This window comes from Jaculus jaculus, chromosome 1 (genome assembly GCF_020740685.1).
Source record: "Jaculus jaculus isolate mJacJac1 chromosome 1, mJacJac1.mat.Y.cur, whole genome shotgun sequence".
NCBI lineage: Eukaryota > Metazoa > Chordata > Mammalia > Rodentia > Dipodidae > Jaculus > Jaculus jaculus.
In genome coordinates this window covers 34,482,254-34,504,767 of record NC_059102.1, presented here as the reverse complement: position 1 = coordinate 34,504,767, position 22,514 = coordinate 34,482,254, and the positions used below count along the sequence as shown (strand labels likewise).

The following is a 22,514-nucleotide window of genomic DNA, read 5'->3' as shown; positions in this document are numbered from 1 at the left end:
GAAGAGGTATTAAGTGCATGTTGGCCAGGAAATGGATATATATATATATATCTTCTCTTGAAAAGGTCTAGGTCCCTCCTCCCCAGACAGAGTCATTCCTTCTACCTGGATGGGCTCAGGGAAGTCAGGAATGGTCTCCACAGACCTGGACCATTTCCAAGTTGCTTTGAGTTCTCTTTTGTTAAAGGTGACACCTGCCTACAGGGAAGGAAAGACTTCTTATGGCTTAGAGAAAGGACCTGTGGGTCAGTTCTAGGATGAGAGGGGACCGGGAAATCTCACCTCTGTGAGGTCAGTTCTGTTGACACACAAGGCTTTGGAGTGGGATCCTTTGGTCTCCTTGACAATTTCCCCAAGACTTTGGCCAGTTTAGTGGAGGACCAGCATGGGGCCACCCAGGTCAGGCCTGTGTAGGGGCATCAAGAATAGTTTTATCTATGTCTGGTGTTGAGGATCAGGCAGGCCTAATCAGAGGCTGAGCCCAGCTAGAATGATGCCCAGAGATGCCTCCCCCTTATTGAGGCTGCAGACCAAGCCTGAGGGATGGGGGAGGAGTCTGGACAGGACCTGGTTGGGGAAAGCAGTCTCTCCACACAGCAGTTCTTGGAGTGTGAGCTCCTAGCTTCTGAAGGGCTTGGTGAGAGCTGGATAGTCCAACAGCCTCACAGACTTGGCTGTCCTGCTCACAGGAGCAATCTCTGAGCTTTAAAATTTAGGGGTTCTTGGGCAGAGGAGAAAGACTATCAGGGACTGGTATGAAAATCTTGAAGGGAGAACAGAGGAGGTCTCTGGGGTTGCACTGAGTGGAAGCTGTAGAGTCCTCTCAGCCGCAGCCAGAATCTTCCTAGCAGCTTCTATTTGGGGAACTGTGTAGTGTGGTATATGCTAATGCCTGTGGGTTGTGGAAGGGATATTTGGGTACATAGCCTCCCTTTGCAATCAGTTCACTGTGTGAGGAAAAGTCATTAAAACTCTGTGGGGCTGGAGAGATGGCTTAGTGGTTAAGGCCTGTGAAGCCCTAAGGACTCAGGTTCAGTTTCCCAGAACCCACATAAGCCAGATGCACATGGTAGCACATGCATCTGGAGTTTGTTTGCAGTGGCTGGAGGCCCTGGCATGCCCATTCTCTCTCTCTCTTTCTCTGTACCCTAAATAAATAAATGAAAAGAATCAAAAACTCTCTGCACCTCAGTTTCCTCACTAGTAAAATAAAGGTAGATGAAGATGAAAGGAATTGAGGGATAAAAAGCTCTCAAAACAGTGTGTGACTTTCAGTGAGTCCACAGGCATGTTAGTTGTTTTTATTTTCACTCATTTTGTCACCCCAGATCATAAAGCCTTCCCTCTGTATTGAAAACTTTCTCTGCATATTTCTGGTGGGTTTTTTTGTTTGTTTGTTTGTTTTGTTTTGTTTTTGCCTCTGATACTCTGTAAGTATACAAGAGACTGTGCTCAACCAAAACATAAGGAAGTCTGAGGCCAGGCATGGTAGTGCATGCTTAGGATCCCAGCTACTCAGAGGCTGAAGCATAGTGAGACCCACATGTCACACACACACACACACACACACACACACACACACACACAAGTCTGAGGCTAGAATGCCTAGGGAAGGAGTTAACATTTATTGGCCAGGAATATATTAACTTACTTATCTTTCCTGTGTTCTACAGATATGGACAATTGCCCACAGTGTGGTCAAGAGATTCGACCACAAAGCAGATACATTTCCCACCTGAGAAAGGTGGAGTCCACCTGAGAACCACTGGCTCCATGTCCAATTTTTGGTCTCTCTCTCTCTCTCTCTCTCTCTCTCTCTCTCTCTCTCTCTCTCTCATTATGTTGGAATTAATGATAAGATATTCTTTTCAGTAGTGTGTGTTGTTCTGTGAGACTGCCTGGCTCCCCATGAGGCAAGAAGGAAGAACACTATAGATGGGAAGGGGTGAAAGATGCTGGGGACGGATCAGAGTTGAGATTAAAGATGCCCAGTAACCTATGTGGTGGACCTTAACTCAGCAACTCACCAATGCACACATCCAGTCTGTGACCCTCCCGCCTCTGTCTCTCCCTCTAACCTCTGTATCCCATCAAATTGTTTTACTTTAAAACTTCCCATCTTCTGCTCTTTCTCTGTCACCCCAATCCCAGTCCATACCTCCAGAATGTTCTTTCCCCTCCAAATCAGATCTTATCATTCCCCTGTTTAAAATTCCTCAGTGTCTCAACACTCAGGAGGCAGAAGTAGAAGGATCACCATGAGTTTAAGTCCACCCTGAAGCTACATAGTGAATCCCAGGTCAGCCTGGGCTACAGGGAGAACCTACCTACCTTGAAAAACCAAAATAAAAATACTAGAAATAAAATTTCCTCAGTGGCCAAACGGGGGCAAATCAAAACCCCTTAGCAAAAGTGCGGCTCTATCTAGGCCCAGCTATCTCCTTGCCTTCCTTCCCTTGCCTCCTCCACTAGCCCCCACATTGACTTCACAGAATCCCTTTCAGTTTCCCAACTAGGTGGGCTATTGCCCCCTCCCGGCGCCAGTTCTCTTGATACTTCTGCCCAAAGAATACGTCACCCTTCATCCCTTGCATTAGAGTACATCTAACCTTCCTTTCTGGTGCATGCTAGGCAAATGCTCTTCCACTGAGCTAGCCCTTGCCAGGTTACCCAGGCTGGCCTTGAATTTTGGATCTTCCTTCCTCATCCTCCTGTGTGGCTGGACCAAGTCTGGCTCACGTGAAATCACCCTTTCAAGGTCCTATTCCCTTTACCAAATGTTCCCTGGCACCCCTACCGGTGCTCCAGTCATGTTGACAGCCCACATCTTGACACTGAGTTTTTCTTTGCCAAGTAATGTCATTCTGGAAGGGGGTCGGTGTGGGATTTGCCTCTGTCTGATGTCCAGCACAATGAAGACCTAGGTTTTCTTATTACTGTTGCCCTACCTCTCAGAGCTGTCCCAGCTCGCTCCTGCCTTCCTCGTGAACCCAATCTAAAGAATTCCAGTTTCTGTATCAGTCACTATGGCCGCTTTCCTCGCAGAGGCAGGAAGTATCTAAGCCTCCCATCTCCTTCCTAGAGAACCTTTTCCCTTCCCCGCTGCACTCCAGCTCAGAGGCTGACCCACTGAGGAAAGGAGGGGCAGAGAAGAGAGGAGTGATGATTTGGACCCCATCGACCCAGAAGCTGGAAACTTTTCCCAGACTGCCAGGCTGGTAGGGATGACTTCTCTTTATCTCAGTTTTACCTGTACAGAGGTTCTCACAGACCCTGCTGGAGTCTCACGTCTTTAGCGTAGAGGGAGCCAAAGCACTGGAGCGCACAGCGTGGGGTGGCAGGGGACCCGAAAGCAGGAAGCTCCCACCCCTATTATGGAAACCTCCTCAGACTAGAGGCCCTCCTTCCCCTTCAGCCCATTCTTTCCTGCTCTCCACCGCCCTCTGTCCCCTCCCCACCACCTTCTCCCTTTCCCACTTCGCCCCCGCTCCCACCCTGCGGCGGGGGCGCCGGGTGCTGGACTAGGCCCTTAGAGCAGGTGGAGTCTGCGCGGCTCCTCTCCGTGGGTCCTGAGTCGGCTGGGGAAATGCGCCCTCCTCTGGCGCTGTTCTTCCCTGTCCACAGCAATGGCCTGGCGCGCCTGCCTAGGCGCTAGAGATCCGCCACCCGGGAGTTCTCTCTCAGCCTGCTGAAGAGTTGGAGGCTCGAGCTGCAGGGTTGAGCGCCAAGCAGCCCCAGCTCGCCCACACAGGGCCCCCCCACACCCCCTTCACTCCAAAGCCGAAAGTCCCAGACGTCCAAGCCTGAGTCCACCCCGCCCCAAAAAAGAGCCCAGCGCTCTTAATATACCGGTGCTCTCCCTCGCCAGGGACCCCAGATGTCATCGGGGCAGTGCGCCCTGCGCCCTGGAAACTTCACCTTGGACTCCTGCGCGGCGCAGGAGCGTCTAGAGCCTCGAGCGCGCTCCCCAGCCCTGGGGCCACCGCGCACCTCTGGCCGCCGCGGGGCGCTTCTCCCTGCGCGCTTGGCGGGGGCGTTTCTGTATAAAAAAAGCTTGCCTCTTTGCCTTTTCCTAGTCTCTTCTCCTTGATCTTCCTCCTAGCTCTTCTTCTCAACTTTGTTCTCCTCCTCATTTCTTTTCTTTTCTTTCTTTCTTTCTTTCTTTCTTTTTTTTTTGTATACGCTTTTCTTTCTCTCTCTCTCTCTCTCTTCATCCTCTTTCTAGTTCTTCCTATTGTTTCAGCCTCTTCACTGCCTCTGGGCGCCTCCCTTTTTTGAGGGGGGAGTAAGGGGGAAGTATCTCTTCCTGGACCGTGGTCTACGGTAGCACCATCTCCCAGCACCGTCTTTGGGGCAACTCTGCCTCTCTCACTTTTGCGGCTGGTCGGGGTTGGGGGTGGGGGTGCTGCTTGGCGGGCTTGGGCCGCCGGGCTCCCCGGACGCCGCAGTGATTTATTCGCCTCACCGGGCGGAATCAGGTGCTGAACCGAGCCCCGGAACGAGGAAACAGATTTCTCCCAGGCAGGGTTTTGTGAACTAAACGATGCTAATTACAGGGAGAGGGACGCGCCGCCGGAGGAGGGGAGGCCGGGGCCAAGCTCGGGCTTTGGGCAAAGGGAGAGGACCGGGCTGCGGGCGGGCCTCTGAGCAGCCTCCCCTGCGCCCGCCGCCCGGGCTTTCCTACGCCCTTCCCTGGGAACTTTCCTGTCTGAGTTAACTATTAACTGCTAGCGAGAGGCAATTTTCTTCGGAATTCCAGCGATTTCCTTTTCGCGGTGGAGGCAGATTAACATGCAGACGGTGAGGTGCTGGGCTGGAGTCTGCGCGCGCGCCGAGGATGACTCGGTCCCGCCAGTGTCCTGCAGGACAGCGGAAAACTACAGCCCCGACCCCCCGCGCCCGCTTGCGCAGGAAGCCGTGACCGAGCCAGGCCCCGGAGTGAAGATGGAAAAAGCCCAGCGCTCGCACTCGGGCGCGGTTGGGAGGGGCGTTTAACCCGGGCTAGCCAGGGGCCTCAGACGGGCACCAACACACTAGGAGTCCGAACACACAGCTGCATCCCTGCTCCAAGCTTTGCAAGCAGGGATGTTTATGAAGGAACTGGCGAGTTGGAGAAAGCTCTTCCAGGCCTTCAGACCCCTGAACTATCCTTCACTGCCTCCCTGACGCCCATGGCCAGCACTCCAGACCCCATAGGTGCACACACCTTCCCTGCTCTGTGCTGTGACAGCTGCAAACTTGAACCGAGGGGCAAAATCTCTCTTTCCGGACCTGCTTTTCCAGAAGCAGGGGTGGAGAAGGCTCTCTTCCTTCAGTCCTGGAAGAAGACTTTCCAAAAGTTGAAACCGTACTTGGCTGGCCATGGGCCAGACAGCTAGACACTGGAACATTCCTCCCTGGAAGGTGTTGGTGGATGTAGCAGCGGTGAGGCTCAGCAGGGCCCTGGCCACTGCCCCTGGGGCTGCCCTTGTCCGGCCTTCCTACATAGCCACCTGTCACTACCACAGTTGGAAGATCCCCAGTTCAGGACTGTCAGCCACTGGCCAGGGGTCCTCTGCCCGCTCTCAGTCTTTCTAGATTATTTCTCCCCAGACTTAGCCTTGGCTTAGGTCTCTCCCCGCTCTCCAGGCTCTCTCAATCTCTGGTGGATTGCCTCTGTCTCTGTGTCTCTGTCTCTCTTGTTTGTTTCAAGCCCCGGACACTGATTGCGCCTTATGAAGTTCTAACTGGTTTTGTGTCAGGAAGATCTTTCTCGCTGCTACCCAGCCTGGCGTGACGGATTAAACATCAACTAGTTAAATAAAAATTAATATCAACTGCCTCCTAACTTCTAATGTCATGTTGTTTATAACTAATGAACTGATTAGAGGATAAACACATCACAGAGACATTCGGCTGGCTTTCTTGCCTAGGCTCTGCAGCCGCCTGCAGCTGGGTGCGGGTGCTCAATGCTTGGCTTAACCTGCAGGTTGCCAGGCCAGGAAAAGGGCGGGGCTGGGGGCAGGGTGGGCTGCAGCCACTGGAAATTGCCTGGGGCTTACACGTCTGCCTGCCTTTATTATTTTTCGCCCTTCCTCTCTCTTCCTGTGGACATTTCTTTTTCTCCATTTTCTTCCTTGTTTCTATTGCTTTCCCTCCCTTCCTGCCTTCTGTCCTTTACTTCTGTCCATCCCTGTTCATTTCCTATCCTTGGTTCATTTCATCCTCCCCCTCTCCTTTCCTCTTCTCTATCAAAATTTTTGTCTCTCTGCTCTCTTCTTTCTCTTTAATCTTGGTGTCATTGCCCTCTGGCTAGTGTATAGTATAATGATTACCAATTGTCCTTGTGACTTGGCTTCAAACACAGCCTCTCCCCTACCACCTTATAGAAGACGGACACATGCATCCAGCTCGCTAAGGAAGATGGAAAAGAATGAGAACATATGTCTTTACTAATTCCCCATTATTCAGTTCGGAAGTAGAATAAGGAAACAAAAAAAAATGCCTTTAAAAACTTTTACTCCCCCCCCTACCCCGCATCCCAGAAGCAATTAATACAAGTTCTAGTGCTAAATTTAACTTCAAGGAAAGAAAAACTTTTCTGGTGTCTTTCCTCTAAGGGCTTCAGATCCCTCACAAGCCAACTAGCCCTAACCTGACCCAAGCTGCCTCCTCCTACAGAGCCCTTTTCCTAAAGATACTGAAACCCCATCACAGTTGTCACCATGACAAGAAAGGTGGGGAATTACAGGCCCAGCCCTGGTGATTTTTTTTCCCCCTAAGAAGCCACAACATTTAAACTTGGTTTGCCCTGGACCGCAGGGTCTGACAAGACAATAACAACAGAAAAAGCTTTTAAAACCAATTTAGCACACGTGAAAATGTAATTCTAATGAAGAATCAATAGGCTGGCGGATCATTTTTCCTGGGACTCCTTGGAGAACCTGAAAAGAGACTTTCAATCAATGGGGCGGGCAATGAGCAAAAGGGCCCAAGAGACACTGTGGGACAGGGGTGAGGGCCAGGAGACAAAGAGAGGCAGAGCCTGAGGGAAGAGGCTGGGGGGGCTGAAGTACAGGGCTGCACCCTTTGACTGGCACCACTTTGCAGATGGAACACTATCAGAGGCAAAAGCTAGGAAGCCTCCTTCCTCCTTATGGCCCTTCAGTTATGTGACGGGCTACTTAGCACAGTGCCTGAGCCACCTTCCCCAGAACCTAGGCTCCGCCCCTGGCACTGCCTCAGCCCTGGGCTCAGGTTAGGTGACTGTGACTGGCTGATCCAAGAGCTAGAAGGGGACATTAAGATGAGTGTGTGTTCTCAGTTCAAAAGTCTTACTCCCCAGTGGGTGTCTAGGAGGTTGAGTCCCAATTTCTGATATAGAAGTTACCAGCACAAATGATGTGAGGTCATAGTTCCCATCTGATAAATCATATGTGTACCTATTGTCTCTGGAGAAATCTGTGTGAAGGGCTAGGAAACAAACAAGAAAACAAGGAAACAGACACAAAAAACTGTGCAGTGAAGAAAGTGTGACTCAGCAAGCCGCAACCTCTGTGTGGACTGGGTGTGGTCCTGCGTGACAGTGAAAGGCAGCTATGTCATCATCTCATGAGTATGCAAGGAGGTAGCCACATGATAGGTGTGTGTAGGTGTGACTGGCTCCATCTGTACATATTGCCCTCCTGTCCTTGTACTTGGAAATACTGCCCTATGCATGACAAAAGGAAAAACATTTTTACTTTTAACTTTTACTCATTTGGGTTCGAAGATTACTGTCAGATAAAAGAGGGGGGAAACACCAAAGAGCTTTAATACATTAAATTAAAAAAAAAAACACTGGTAAGATAAGATTGGTGTGGTGGATTGGCAATGTAACTAAGTGGTAGAGGGCTTGATTATCATGCAGGCTCTGCATATGACCATTAGGATTTAGCCTTCCTGGAAGAGGAGGGGAAGTAGAAGTAGAAGAAGAGGGATAGGAGGAAGAGAAAGAGGAGCAGGAGGAAGAGGAGGAAAACAGTAATAGAAAATACAAAGAAAAAGTTGGTTAGGTGATGCTTTGCTGTAAAGTCATATTTCTGTGGGAAGATGTAGGTTTGCTGTGGATCCTGGGGCACCTCCTCTTTCCTATTCTTAACTGCAGTCCTTCCAGAGCAAGTTCAGTGGAAGTGGGTGGGGGTCCTATTAGTCAATTTCAAGTTCACAAGAGAAAGGGGACCTATGGACTTGAACCATAATCCTTGCTTTAGAGCCTGTCGCGGGGTGAGAGGGGGCAGGTCAGCTTTAGGCCTCCACCTGCACTCTGTCGCTTTTCTGGATCAAGACTACACTAGAGGGGGAGCCCAGGTTAAATGGGTGGCAGAATAAAGCAAAATAAGAAAATGGACTATTGGAATGGCATTGGAACACGAGTGCTCATGAGGGGTGTGTGTGCACATACGTAAGAAGTAGAAGTCCAACCAGGCCCGTAGAAGAAAAGTGGGAAGCCAGGCATGGCGACGTGCGCACGCGTGCGCACCCCCCCCCCCTTCATCACTGTTGAGGTAGGAGGAATGTAAGGCCAGCCTGGGCTACAGTGTGAGTTCAGGTCAACCTGGGCTAGAATGCGACCTTGCTTCAAACATTAAAAAGTAAAACAAATAAAAATAAAAATACTAGGGTAGGAAAGGGTTGAGGGAGAATTTATGACCAAGGTGTGAGATGAAAATTCCGGATTGGGAATGCATGTTGTGGGATGAGGTAAAATGAGCCTCTGAAGGGGGATGAAGCACTAGCGTGATCACAAGGGAGTGAGTGCAGAGGCCCAAGTGACTTGGGGTGGGGGTGGGGGGTCGGAATGCTGCAGTAGGGTAGTGTGTTCAAGCGGTGGGATGGGTGAATATGGCGACTTGAGCCCTTCTCCATTTCTTCATGGGCAACAACGTCAGGACTTTTCCTTTTTGAGTTTTTAGGGAAGAAAACCCCAGACCAAGAGAGTGTGTAAGGAGCTTGGGGGAACAGCTCCACAAAGAACACACTGGAGATAGGGGACCTCTGGGAACGACAATGTGGTCTGCAAAAGTTGGATGTCTTGGCAGCTGAGCCTGAAACCCCAAAGCCTGTCTGCCAGGCGGACAGGGGCGAGTTGCGGGGAAGGGGAACCTCGCAAAGTTAGGGAACACGCGAGAGGGCGGAAGCCTCTGCGTGTCAGATTGAAAGGGAGCTTGTGACAGTGAAGGAGAGGGGGGTGGGGTGAGAGGGTGTGCCGGCGTCTGGACCCGGGATTCAGTCTGTGGGTGCCTCGGGCAGGGGCGGCGAGGGTGTCGGTTTGCCAGCGGCTAGCTAGGGGTCTTGGTGCGTGTGCGCGCGTGTGCGCGGGCCGCACAGCCCGGGGCTCCGGCGCGGGTGGCCGAGGCTCGGCGGGCGCGGCGCGGCCGGGTGTCTGGGCGCGGGCGCGAGCGGAGCGCAGAGCCGCGGCGGCGGGGGGCTGCGGGTGAGCTGCGCCGCTCGGTCTGGGGTGGCTGCGCCCCGAGCTTTGGGCGGCCGCGGCCAAGGCGAGACTGCGCTGTCGGGCGGCGGAGGAGCGGGGAAGCCAGACCCGGGCCCTGGCGGCATCCTCGGCCGGCCGAGTATGGAACAACGCACGAGTCGCGCAGGTAAGAGCGACAAGGACCCGTCGTCGTCACAGGCCGGGGTGGTGGGGGGGGAGTGCTGGTGCCCCAGTGGCCGTGGGGAACTACGACCCAGGGCAGATTCCCACCCATCCCCTCCCCTACTCCGTATCCAGCGGGCGGTTGTGGGGACTGTGGACAGAGGCGCCGTGGACTGTCCCCACTGGGGCCTCCTGGGCCTTCCCTCCTGGTGTCCTTTAAATCTTCCAGAGGAAACTTTCCACCCAGAAAACGTGAGCTTTACAACTTCTACTGCTCCCTTTGCAAAACTTGGCTTTTTCTTTTTATTGGATGTTTAGGAACTTGATCATTATGATTACTCCAGGGGCATATTTTGCGCAACTTTCTCCAAGTTGGGAGTGCTGAACAGGCCTTAGTTTCGGATGGACAGGGAAGGGGGGGGGGCGATAAGCCTCTGCTAAATGGGTGGGAGCCACCGGTGCATAGTCTGTGTGCAATGTGTGGGTCTTGTGGATTTGATTATGAACAGCAGTGTGAATGTACTTGACCTATGTAGGGAGAGAGCTCTGTCCAAAAAAAAAATCAAGAAAGGTTCATGAAGGCCTAGGGAAAAAGTGGCAGGCGCCAGGAAACCTGGGCAGGAAAGAAAATCTGAAACTGTCTACCCAAAGAGCTAAGGGTTTCTCTTTTCTTTTCTTCCTCCCTCTCTCCTCCAGGCCTGCCAACTCAGCTGTGACTGCCCATTAGGTGTTCTGGTGTAGTGCAAGGTTGGAAAGCCAAATATCCAAGCTTAGTTTGGGACTGGTAGGGAATGAGGGGGTTGGATCAGGTTTCTAGAGTTTTCCATAGAGGTCAAGGCCTAACTCAGGGCCTTTTTCTTCACTCCTCACCTTCCTCAAATCTCATTTCTCTCCTCCGCACTGGCCCTGCTCAGGTTCCAGTTCTTTCAACTGATAACACAGCCCTCCACCCAACACTGTGCTTGCTCTAGCTACTTGACTTAATCTCCACTGCCCTCCAGGGTCTGGTCCCCACCAGGGAACCCAGGCCCCCAGGAGTGTCAGCTGTGGCCTCCAGGGCTTTTAGGTCTCTGGGCAGACCCTCAGCATCAGAGGTTTAAGTAGGGAGATCAATAGCAAACAGTTGTAATGATCTAATTAATTATGGCAAAATTAAAAGCGAGTACAAAATCAATCTCTGATGGTGTTGAAGATGGAATTCAATTGAGAGCCCATCTGTGCACCCCCTCGACCGTATAAATATGCAGCCCAAGGACAGACCTAATGGCTGAGCCTTCCTGGAAACCTCTCTCCCCTTCCTTTCTTGCACAGGGCTTCTCCCTCACTCTGAACTACGTTTATCTCCCAACCTCTCCTGTCCTGCCTTCCTTTCCAGTTCCCCTTGCTCAGGCTCCAGACACTCTAACACTTCAATTTTCTCTCTCTGCATGTGCATATCCCTACCTTGTAGGCCTGAGGTACTTAGGGTGGGTTCCAACTCTCCCAGCAGCCACAAACAGTCCTCCTTTCTAGTGCCTGGAGAGCCTGAGCGCAGCACTTGGGCGTCCCTGGGAGCTTGTCAGGGTTTTCATTTCAAGTCTCTTCAGAAAAGATCAGGGCATTCCCACCTGGGGGGGGGGTGCTGCTCCTGCCTGAAACTGGCAGAGTAGGCTTGTGGGGCACCTGGCATAGCGGCTGGGAGCACAAGGCACATACCATACCCGGCTCTTCTCCCCTCCCCTCCCCTCCTCTCCCCTCCTTTTTTTTTTTTTTTTTTTTTTTTTTTTTTTTTTTTTTTTGGAGTGGGGCTGTTCACACTCCAGATAGGTGCAGCAGGAGCTAGATGGTGAGGAGAGCATAGTTGTACAGGAGTGTTGGAGAAGAGGTGGACATTCATTTCAAGGGGTTCCCCACCAAGCCAAGCCCCAGAATTTTCTGCCTTGTTTGTTACAGTCTCTCTTTTCTCTCTTCCCACTCCCTCTCGCTCCTACTTTCATCCTTTCCACCACACCTAGGACACACCTCCCCTAGGGTCCAGCGTCCCCCTTCCTTCCTGCCTCTATGGCCTTTTTGGTCCTTGTTAGGCTAATTCAAAATGACAATGACAGACGCCTGCTGGACGCAACGGGACTGTGGCCGCTCCAGCGGGGTTTGCGGAGGAGGCGGGTTTTATTTCGCTTCCTTGAGTTTGTTTCTGAGCAGCGGAAAAAGCCACAAGGAAAGGACCAGGGGAAGGAGGAAGGGAAGAGAAGCAGTGACTAGGTGAATTGTGACCCTAAGCTATCGCTGTGTATACCACCAGAACTATGAAAGGATGCGAGGGTACTTCCTTTTTCTCCACAGGCCAGTCCCGACTGACTTTCAGACACCCTGGGGATGGTTTATCCCCTGCCTATCATTCCAGTAGGCCTGGCTGAACTCCTGGGCTCACAGGGAGTCCCCGGTTTCTTAATACCCTGAGACTCCTCCCTCTTACTGTCCACCCTGGGGGGGTGTCCTCAGAGCCTGGGGAAGACACAGCCCGCCGCCTCATGTCCTCTTTTGCCAGGCCTCCTCACCCCATTATTAATTGCTGTGTTGACCTGCAGGATTGATTGGCGGGCCCCCTGGAAGAGGCTACCGAGGCCTTGGCAAGACTAGACTGAGGGCAGAGGGGGAGGGTGCTGGACGTGGGTCCTGAGCTCCTATCTCAGCTCAGCCCGAACACAGCTGTTTGCCTGAACACCCTTCACCGCCCCTCTTACACTGTACACTTCTACAACCCTCTCACACACCCTCATCAGGAGATACTCTGCCTCCAAGAGTACACATCAGGATCTCTCCTTAATTGATTAAGAAGTTGAAAGGGCCTTCCTCCCCTCGTTAGTCAGTTTCATCAATGTATTTGTTAGCAGCAGGTCTAGACCTGCTCACCAGAGACATAGTGGGAGAGCCGGACACCTGAGCCTCCTACTAGCCCAGATTTACTTGGCACCTTTTCTTTTCTAGGAACTTTAAGGAAAGTTAAGAAATAATCCTGGATACAGGTGACCCTTAAAGTATCAAAACAAATCGCGATTTTCCAAGAAGAGAACTTGTCCTGGCTCCTTGAAGGATTAAGTTCAGATCTTTTGTTTCAAGAAAGTTCCGGGGAATGAACGCTCTGGCTCGGGAGAGTGGAGGGTTGAGATTTGCAGTCACTGCCTGAAGAAGTCTAACCCTGAGGAGGGCCCTCCTTCCTTCCCTTCTCCATCCTTTTCCTAACCCATCACCTACACACACACACACACACACACACACACACACACACACACACACACACAGCTGCAGCAACTCCTGGCAACACCCCCTGCCCTACCTGGAGGTGTCTAGGACGCCCGGCCAAGACCCCCTGGTGCGTCCGGGCTCTACACTGGACGAGAGCTAAGAGACAGACACATACCAACCTCAGCCGGTCCCCAGAGAGACCTGGCTCCTTAGGCCTCGCTCCCCTTCCCAGCCCCCTGCCCCCCCCCCCCGTCCTTTGTTTCCGGCAGCCCCTCTCCAGCCCGGGCGGCCCGGCCCCTCGGCCTCCCTGCCTTACCCGCTCCCCGCTCGGGCGCGCGCTCAGCCCGCGGCTCACCTCCACACCGCTGCCGGCGGAGCAGGAGGGCGGGCGGGCGCGCCGCGGAAGGATCCGAGACCGTAGATTTGGTGTCTGCTCGCAACTCCCGGGAAACTCAGCCCCGGTGCTCCCGCCCCCCTCCAACTATTTCTTGGCGCTGCGGAGCCCCGCGCCCTCGTCCGCGTTTGGTCTGGCCCCTTCTTTCCCGGTGTATTGGCCGTGGGTGGTTAGCTCTCCCCGGCTTCCTAGCATCTTTGAGTTGCCCCAGCACTCAGCTGCCTTTCGACAGCCTCTTGCTGCTGGCGGTTCCCTCCCTGCGCAGTCCCGATTGTCGCAGTGGCGGGCGGCGCTGGGGACTTCCCCGGATCCGCCAGCACAGTCTCCCTCGACCGACCGCTGCCCGGTGGGCCGCGGGCTCCGCTAGCTGAGAAGAGAATTAATCATTACTTCCCCGCCAACACTCGGCTTCCCCGCCAACACTCGGCTTCCCTCGGATTCTCTCTCCCTGGCTCTGGGGGAAGGAGGGGCCGCTGGCCCGGTGTAAACCGGTTTTGCTCAAACCAGCCTCTTCAGGCCTTCCAGAGGCAGGTGTATTTTCAGTGGTCTCAGCACCCCTTTCCCATCCTTTTTCTTCCCCTCCTGTGCCTCCCTCTGACTCCTCTTAGGCTGTCTCCACATCTCATCTCCACTCTGGCTTGGCAAGTTGACTGCAGGTTCTGGGAGGACCAATTCTCTTTGTTTGGAACCGGACAGGACAGGATTTCCTTCTCCAGTCTTTGCCAAGGGTTTTGGCCGAGTGGCCCAAAGGGGATTGCGCCTGAGGCCACAATTAACCCGGTTGTTGTGCGTGTGCGTGCGTGCGTGTGTGTATGTGTGTAAGGAATTTAACTGATCCTGCAGCTACAGAAGGCTGGGGCGGGGGTTTCAGGAAGTGGGAATGGAGGAGTGGCAAAAGAGATGAGTAGAGTAAGAAACCTGAATGGGTGTGGTATGGTCTAAAGACAGGGGGTGGGACTCCCGAAAAGAAGGAAAACGGGTGGGGACTGCAGGGTCGAAGCCCATGACCTCTATAGGGCAGGAGTTGGATGTAAAACAGCATCCGGCACCTCCCTCCCTGCCCTACGTGCTCAGATCTTCCTTTCCCACTTTGTGGAAGTTCAACTGTTCAGAAAGCTGAACAATTACTCCTTCGAGTTCTATAGAAATGTTTCTCAACAAGTCTGTTGGTGAGCTCCATAGAGTGGACCGGAACAGCGATTGTCCCCATTTTATAGGCCAGAAAACAAAGGCCTAAAGAAAGCAAAGGTACTGTGCATGCAGTGGCAGCAGTGTAGGCCTTTGGGTGAGTGGACCCTTTTAGCTGTGCAAACCTTTGTGGTTAAGGGAGGGCGCAGGCTGTGTTTAGGTCTAGAACAGGAAGGAGCACCAGGGTCTCCCCTCTTTCTCCCCATCTAGTCCCCCCACCTTGGGGTCATAACCCTACACTCCTACCCTGTGGACCTACTGGCCAGATTACTCTGGGTTTGATTTTTTTTTTTCAGCCCTCTTAGTCCGGAGGCCCACAGGCGGCAGCCACCTGGCTGACCCGTGCCACTAAGAGGCCTCTTTGGTGGCCAAGTGACTTACATTGTCACCGTTCCTCAAAGGGACTGCGAAGGGCCGGGCAGGTCGCTCGGACTTCTGGGGAGGGGAAGCGGGGTTAAAGGGAGGAGGAGCCTGGGAGGATAAAGGCCCTACGCGTGCACTGGCCACCGCAGGACCAACAGAGCAGGCGGGAGGGGCTGGCCGGCAGTCAGGCCCCTCGGGGTTTTACGCGGGGTGCCCAAATATTGGGAACAAAAGCGGGAAAAGAAGAGTGAGAGCGGGAGGGAGGGAGGGAGAGAGCAAGGGAGAGAACGAGGAAGCAGAAATTAGGGGGGTCTTAGATGAAAAAAAAAGTAGCTTTAGGGAGAATGTGCTGTGGAGTGTGAAATTGCAGCCCATGGTGCTCCATATTGTACCAGAAGCTCTTCCAAAAAAAAAAAAAAAATCCTCCAACGTGACCAAAGGGCTAGGCAGGGGGAGGGGCGGGGAGAGGAGAGAATGGGGAGAAGGAGGGGAAGGGCCCGCGGGAACCCGTCAGGCGGGGCAAGAGGGGGGCCCGGCGCGCTCACAGGCTGCCTGGGGTCTGGCTGCCCAGGGTTTGCGCTCCAGGGTGCGCCAGGACTGAGTGGGCTCCCAGCGTGTGGCCAGCAGAGTTTGATTGTCAGAACTTTTTTTATTTTCTTTTTTGGTGATGGTGATGGTGACTTCCAAAAATTGGGACTAATCCAGAAAAAGAGCTCGGCTGCGGAGCAGATGCTCCACCCTAGTCTCTTCCCTCCTTCGACTGTGTTTCTCTTCCCTTCGGACTAGTTTTTTGCCCCTTGATTCGAAACAGCTCTCCCCCCCCCCACAACTTTAATGCATTTAATTTGGTCCGCGCGGTAGGGAGCATTTCCTGGGGAGATACACTTAATTTCGGAATTTCTAATCCCCTCCTTCAGAGCCTGGGCCCTAGCTCCCCTTGCTACGCCCCAGGAGGTGGAGGGAGGCAGGCCAGACCAGGCCACGGGGGAGGGGCTCAGCTGGGATGCTCGGCTGCTGCCCGGCGGACCCGCAGGGCACCCCGCGGCCCAGCCGCCTACGCGAACTTCTTGAGGCTTGGCTCCTGCGCCCGGGGTCAGCGCCCTAGACGCAGGCAAAAGGGAGGCAGCCTCGCCACTGCCCCTTTTTTTTTTTTTTTTTGCCGGGGCACAAAGGTCTCGGCCAGAGAACGGCAAACCGGAAACCTAGCAAAGGGTCCCCAAAGAAGCTTGTGCGGACAGACAGGACGTACGTGCGCATTTCACTTCTGCTCAATCTGCCCAGAAACTCACTGAGAACTGAAGAAACAAGTCGCTCTTGGCTTGGGACACCTATGCTTAAGTGTATTTCAGGAGGTCTTATCATGGACCCCAACCCCCTGGCCAACCTCCACGCACGCAGAGCAGCCTTGGCCCGGTAGGCCTAACTCTACCTGATCCGAAAGGGAGGAAGCCAGAGTGGGGCCGCTAGGCGCCAGGCTCTCCTGGCAGGGAAGGAGCGGAGAAGGCGAAGGAGCTGAGATCCACAAGGAAGATTTATTGGGCAGATCAGATGCACAGAGGCGGCTAATGAAGCAAATCCCGAGATGGGTATCAGAGCAACTCCCCAAAAGTTTATTTGCCTTTAAATTTCCGCAGGGAGGCGGGCGCCTTGTTTGAAGTGTAAATGCCCCTAGGTTGGGGAGGGGGATGGAAGGGCCGCTTTGAAAACACCAGGGAGAAAAGGTTCATTTAGAGGCGGCCGGGAAAGCAACCAACCCTGACAGGTCGGAGCCCTGCCTGTGTTTGGGGTTGGGTTGTTTTCTTTCTTTTTTTCTTTTCTCCTATCCTCTTCTTTTTTTCTTTTCTTTTCCTACCCTTTCCCCCCTCCACTAGACTCTATAGAAGAAGAAAAAGAACAGGAAAGGAGAGAGAGAAAGAAAGAGAGAGACCAGTGGGCAGAGAAGTCAGCCTTCCATTCTGAAGGCCAAGAAGAAGGTGGAACAGAGGCTAACAGGGTTTCCAAATCATCAGGGCTCATTGCCTTTTGACTTTCTAGACCCAGAGACCCGTTGGAGCTAAGGAGAAAACTGCCAGGGACTGGCTGGGCAAGAGGGTGAGTGTCTGAATAGTGTAGTACTGGAAAGAGGGTTCACAGGGCCAAAAGACATACCAGGGTACTCAGGGGCTACCTGTGAACTGAACTGTATCACCTGCCTTTATTCCCAAGAGGGTGTATAGGTGTGTGAGCACACTTTGTGCTTTGTTAGTCCTTTATTTCTTCTTCTTTTTTTTTTCGTAAAATGAGAAAACCAATCTCTGCCACTATGTGAAAATACCTATTGTCCACGCCCATACTTCATAGTATGTGAAACACAAGAACATACTAAATTCTAGAAAAACCTGAATCGATGCGTGGAGCAAGGGATTCTACTCAGTTTCATTCTTCCAATAGTTCAGACTTCTCAAACTTAACTTATGAGATCACCAACATGTGGAGGCCTGTGGCAAGGTCTCTTTAATTTTCAGCTTTTCTCCGTAGGATCCCTTTTCAATGCTCCCCACCTCTCTTTCTGGGCTAATTACCTCCCCAAAGGATGCCCAACACTTTACCAGGTAGTACCACTTGAGATCCTCTTGCTCTTGCTCCGGGGCCTGGAAGCTCTTTCCTTTAGGCAGCAAGAACTCTGTTTCCCCTTTTCGTTCCCTTCACGAAGTTAATGCGTGTTCGTGGGGTTGTGAGGCCAAAGCAAACCCCGGAGCGCCATCTGCAGGTCTTGAGAGGAAAACACTGACCTTTGAGACTGGACCCCCAGGAGCCTTTAGCATCCTGCCCAAAGGAACCTGCGCCAGTACTCAAGGGAAGTGGGGGCAGGGATTGAGGAGTGGATGGGGAGTTTGTTTGGGGGGTGTCGGTGTTTCAAAATTTCCAGAAATTACTCTGGATTAATAGGATTGGGCTCAGGAATATCCAGGAGGGAGGACAAATGCCGGGATCCCAGCGGACATCCTCCCCCCACCCCGCCAATGGGAGACGTAGAACCCAGTGCAGCTGAACCTGGCCTGAACCCCACCCCGGAGTAAGGGCATCCAGAAAACCAGGGTTCAAGGTGTCCAGTAGGCGTCAGTCTGAGTCGGACCGAGCCAGCCGGGGGCTGCCCGGGATCCCATCTTCTACCAAGGCTTAGAGGCTTTCACTAAAGGAGCAGGGACATGAATCTTCTGCCCTTTCCCAGGGGCCTCAGGGGTTGCAGATAGCGTCCGAAGAATCTCGAGTTCGGGCCGCCAGAGCTCCGCGCAGCTCGAGCTTCGCCGAGCCGCCCTTTCGCAGACCCAAGGAGGGGGGGGGGGAGAGGGAGAGAAGGAGGGAGAGAGTTAAAACATCAGCTGAAGTGCCAAGATGATTTATGAGACGGGGGAAAATATTTCATAAAGATCTCCCGGATATTCTGTACTTAACCAGTTAGGAGACAAAGGGCTCCTCTTGCCTGGTGCGTACGAGCGGACCCCAGCAAGCCGGGGAACGAGTGCGGGCCAGGGCTGCGGAGGCCGGGCGGGCGGCGGGGAGCGGATCGGAGCGGGGCCAGACCGGCCTGCTGCGCGGACTGCGCTCGCACGGGATCCGCAGAGCCCGCAGCCTGCCGCGCTCAGCCGCATTCGCGGCCTCTGCTTCTCCCCAGCCGGGAGAACGAGCCCGGGTCCTGCCCGGCTCTTCCGCATCCACTGCCGCCAGCCAGCCTCAGCCGCTGCGCACTGTCTCCCTTCCCCGCTCCCTCCCCGGCTACCCGGGGCTCCAAGAGCCAAGTTCCCGGGCGAGATCTCTGAGCATCCTTGGGGTCCCACCAAGGCAGGTGGGTCCTGGCCAGAGGCCTCTAGACAGATTCGAAACCAAGCGTTCTGGACAGTCCGGGTGGCGTGGGGTGGTGGGGGGCGCAGAGGGCCGAGGGTCCCGGTCCGCAACTGCGCGTGGGACGGGAGGGGGCATACTGCTGGGCACTTGGCCGGGGGAACGAAAAGCGGGTGTTTGTGGTTGGGAAGGTGCACAGGAGGGAAAGGCGAAAGGGAAGAACCGAGTGGGAAAGAGGGGAGAGAGAGAGAAGGAAGGAAAGAGGGAGAAAGGATAGGAAGAAATGGAAGGGAACTCAGATCTAAGTGGAGCCGGATTAGGACCTAGGGATGCGGACCGGGTTGCGGGCAGCTGGGCTCCTGCGGGCACTGGCCGGTGGATGGCAGGGCCGGGCGAGTTGGGACTGAAAAGCCCAGCTTCGGTGCGCGGCGCGCTCGCAGGCCCTCTGTCGTAGCCTGAATATTCATTCGACTGGCCGCTCTTTATCCTTATCTAACGTTTATCTTATCGGCGAGTTTCGTTTCTCAGTGTAGTTTTAATCCAGGGCTCCCATTCCTCCTCCCCCTGCCTCGCATCTCTCCCCACCCTCTTCCTTCGCCCGCCGCTCCCTCCCGTTTCCCCCTCCCTCACCCTCCCCTCGCCGGCACCGGAGTGACAGGCGCGGGGCCCTCCTCGCCGAAGCTCGGGGCTCCGGCGCTGGCGAATCACAGAGTGGTGGAATCTATTGCCTTTGTCTGACAAGTCATCCATCTCCCGGCGCGGGGAGGAGGAGGGGGTCTGGAGGGGGCTTTGCAGCTTTTAGAGAGACACACACCGGGAGCCCAGGCTCCAGTCTCCGGCCGAGCCTTCTGGCAGCCGCAACCCACCTGGGGTCAGCTCAGTGTCGCCTGCGCCGCCGGGCTCGGTGGCTCCCTCCCTCTTGCCGGCCCTTCGGCCGCCGCAGAGCGCTCCGGCATTTTCCGGGGGGCGGGGACCCGCTCGCGCGCTCCCCTCCCGCAGGCGCCCGCTTGGACATCCCGGGGATTGCTACTTCTCTGCCAACTTCACCAACTCGCCGGGCACTTGAAGCAGTCCCCGATCCCCCTCTCGGCGCCCTCGGGCCGTCCCTGCCCCGCTCCTCCGACCGACGCCTCTCGGATGACCGGGTTCCCAGGGAGCTGAGCTAGCCTCCTCCCCCAACCCGGCCTCAACCCTGGCCGCAGCTGGCCCGCCAGCCATGCGCCCCCAGTACCCCCTGGCCCGGCCCGTCGCCCCAGGGCTGCTTTACTGACTGCGCATCCGCGCGCCCCAACAGTGGCAAGTTGCAGCCACTGCCGTCACCAGCCCCGGCGACCCCCGGAGGAGTCCCGGCGGGGTGCGCGGCGCGGCGCCCCCAGCCCCGGTGCGCCCCGCTGCAGCCGGGCGCCCGCTCACCCTCCCTCCCCCATCGTCCCTCCCTTTTCTCCTCAAGTCCTGAAGTTGAGTTTGCGTGGCGACACGGCGGCGGCGGCCGCGCTGCTCCCGCTCCTCTGCCTCCCCATGGATATGCACTGCAAAGCAGACCCCTTCTCCGCGATGCACCGTGAGTACCGGCGCCCGGCTCTTGTCCCCGTTTCAACCCTACCTAGTCCCAGTGTGGCCCGGCCCCCAGCGCTCAGGTTCCCGTCTGAGAAGCCACACTGTCTTTTCCGGTTCCCTTCTTTCCTTCTACCCTCCACTCTTACCTGGTGTTTCTAACCCTCCCACCACTCTCCCTTCGGCTTTTCGTCACCCGCGCTGATCTTTGTGCCCACCTCCGTGCCTTCCCCAGTGCTCACCACCGGCCTTCCCCCTGCTCTGCTCCTTCCACCTGCTCCGGTACATCATGGCATTCAAAACCCTGCACCCCGGATTCCAGCTACCCATTCCCTAGTCAGCTTTTGCCCTGGACTAGAGGAATTCTTCTTCTTCTCTCGGTCCCTGTCTTTTTCTCTCCTCCGTCTCTCTCTCTCCTGCTTCCCCGCATCATCTCTGCCTTTCTCAAACTTAAGAGTGTGTGGTTTCCAGGATGAGGCTCCTAGCTGGGTAACTGTGAGGACGTGTAGGCAGAAGAGTGCAGGGGTGACGTGTCCCCCTTGTGATTCTCAGTTCTCGGCATTTTTGATCCCTTCTAGCTATGTCAAAAAGCTTCTTGGGGGCTAATTTGAAATCCTCTTTCTTTTCTTCTTTTTTTCTTTCTTTCTTCCCACCTCCTTCCTTCCTCTTCCCTTCTCTTTCAGTTGGGAATGTGAGGTTGGCAGGAGATGGTGGTCCTCCTTCCTCAACTCTGTCCTAGGAATACTCGCCTTAAAAACAAAGAGGGGTCGTAAGAAGAAATCAAAGTCAGGGACTAAGCGAGGAGCCGAGCGTTGGGAGCCGGCCCTCTTTGCTCTGGAGGTTCCGGTTTTGCCCTCCTCTCCCTGCCGGGACCACGCAGCCAGAGCCCTAGCCGAAGGGTCAGCAAAGAGTGAAAAAACGAGGAGAAAAGAACAAAAGGAAGGGGAATACCAAAGATGAAGAAAAAGGAAAGAGAAATCAAATCGAAGTGGAGGGATGCTTTTTAATATATATATATATTTTGAAAGAACGTTGAAGAAAGAAAGAGAAGGGAAGAAAAATAGGAAAATGGAAATAATGGAAATTGAATTTATCTAATCCATGGCATGCCTTTAGCTAGGAAACTATCCATGAGATTTCTTTTAAGCCTGTTTTTTAAAAAAAGATAAATAAGATTCTAAATTTAAAAAACCCTTCTCATCTGTAGCTTAATAATTAAGGATAATTTGTAACTTTTCACAAGGAAACTTTTTAGACGTGGCTTGAATCTGTGCTTAAAACAAGTGATCCTAGCAGAGAGCCGCGTTTTTAAATTTTTCACCTAAGTATATATTTAGCTTTACAGGGGGGGGATCTTTAAATTTTATTCCTGGAATAAAATATAGTTCCCTAAATAATTTTCAGGGAAAGGAAACTCAAGCTGGCCTCCAGGCGGCCGAGGCTCTCCTAGCCTGTTGGGAATCCTTGCTGTTTTTCCGGGGGAGTGAAACAGGGTCCACACTCCCTGTTCACCCATGTTGTCTGCGGGCTGGCCAGACCGCCGCGGCGCTCGCTCTTGTCTCCCGCGGAGTGCTTCCGGGGAACGGCCGAGTCCAGGCCTCCTTGCTGGGAGACCCTTTAAAACCCAATGGGAAGCCTGGCCAGCAAAAGGTGGTCCAGGGAAGTGAGAAAGCCGCAGCGCAGCGCAGCGCGGGCCAGCCAGAGGGCCGAGCAGCCCGCCGGGAGCCGCAGCCTACGTTAGCGCTGGCGGCGGTGGTGCGCTCCAGGCCCGGACGCAGCGCCCATCTCACCCAACCTGGCCCTGGACTCTGGCGTGCCCGGTTCCATTCCGCATCCCATAGATTGGGGCGAGGGGCCCGCCCAGAGACTGGTGAGGCTGAATTATTCATCTTTAATCTGCCTGCAGCTGCCGCCTTTTCATACCGGTAACGCGAGTTCTCCCGGGGCCTAAATTATTGATGGTCCGGGTTTGGAGGGAGGGGAAGGTGAGGAGTGGGACTAGAGATGGGGACACTACAAAGATGGGGAGGCGGGTAAAATAAGAGGTTACAGCCTCCCAGAGCCACCCAGTTAAAAGGCCTCTGCTTAGAGATTTTGTATAAGCTTGCTTTTGGTCTCCCCGGAAAGACAGCAGCGAAAGGAAGGGGTCCTAAGATGTCCCCGCTTTCTCCGAACCTCACTGGAGACTATGGCGTAGGGACTGCAGGTTGCTGGCCGGCCTGGCCTGGCTCTGCCGCTGAAAATCTGAGCTTGTATTGCTTAGTAACAGCGGCTGAAGCTCGATGGCTCTTAGGTACAGGATTCCCAGGTCGCTTTAGGCCAGGAAGATTGGGACACCGGGCAGGGCCCTTGGCC

The 22,514-nt window shown here is 54.2% G+C and overlaps 1 protein-coding gene across 12 annotated transcripts in view; it reads left to right on the top strand.

Moving 5' to 3' along the window:
• Positions 1–9,599: 9,599 nt before the first annotated feature.
• Pax2 (paired box 2) overlaps positions 9,600–22,514 on the top strand; it is a 94,959-nt gene continuing 82,044 nt past the window's right edge. For 5 of the 12 annotated variants that reach the window (XM_045139498.1, XM_004659444.2, XM_004659445.2 and 2 more), the window contains exons 1-2: positions 9,601–9,617; positions 20,056–20,166. In XM_045139498.1, the coding sequence (XP_044995433.1) occupies positions 20,124–20,166 (43 nt within the window). In that variant the 5' untranslated portion in view covers positions 9,601–9,617; positions 20,056–20,123. Of the gene's footprint in view, positions 9,618–18,487; positions 18,610–20,055; positions 20,167–22,514 lie in introns of those variants that run through there. The other 7 variants (XM_045139433.1, XM_045139441.1, XM_045139473.1 and 4 more) reach the window with 3 other exon arrangements.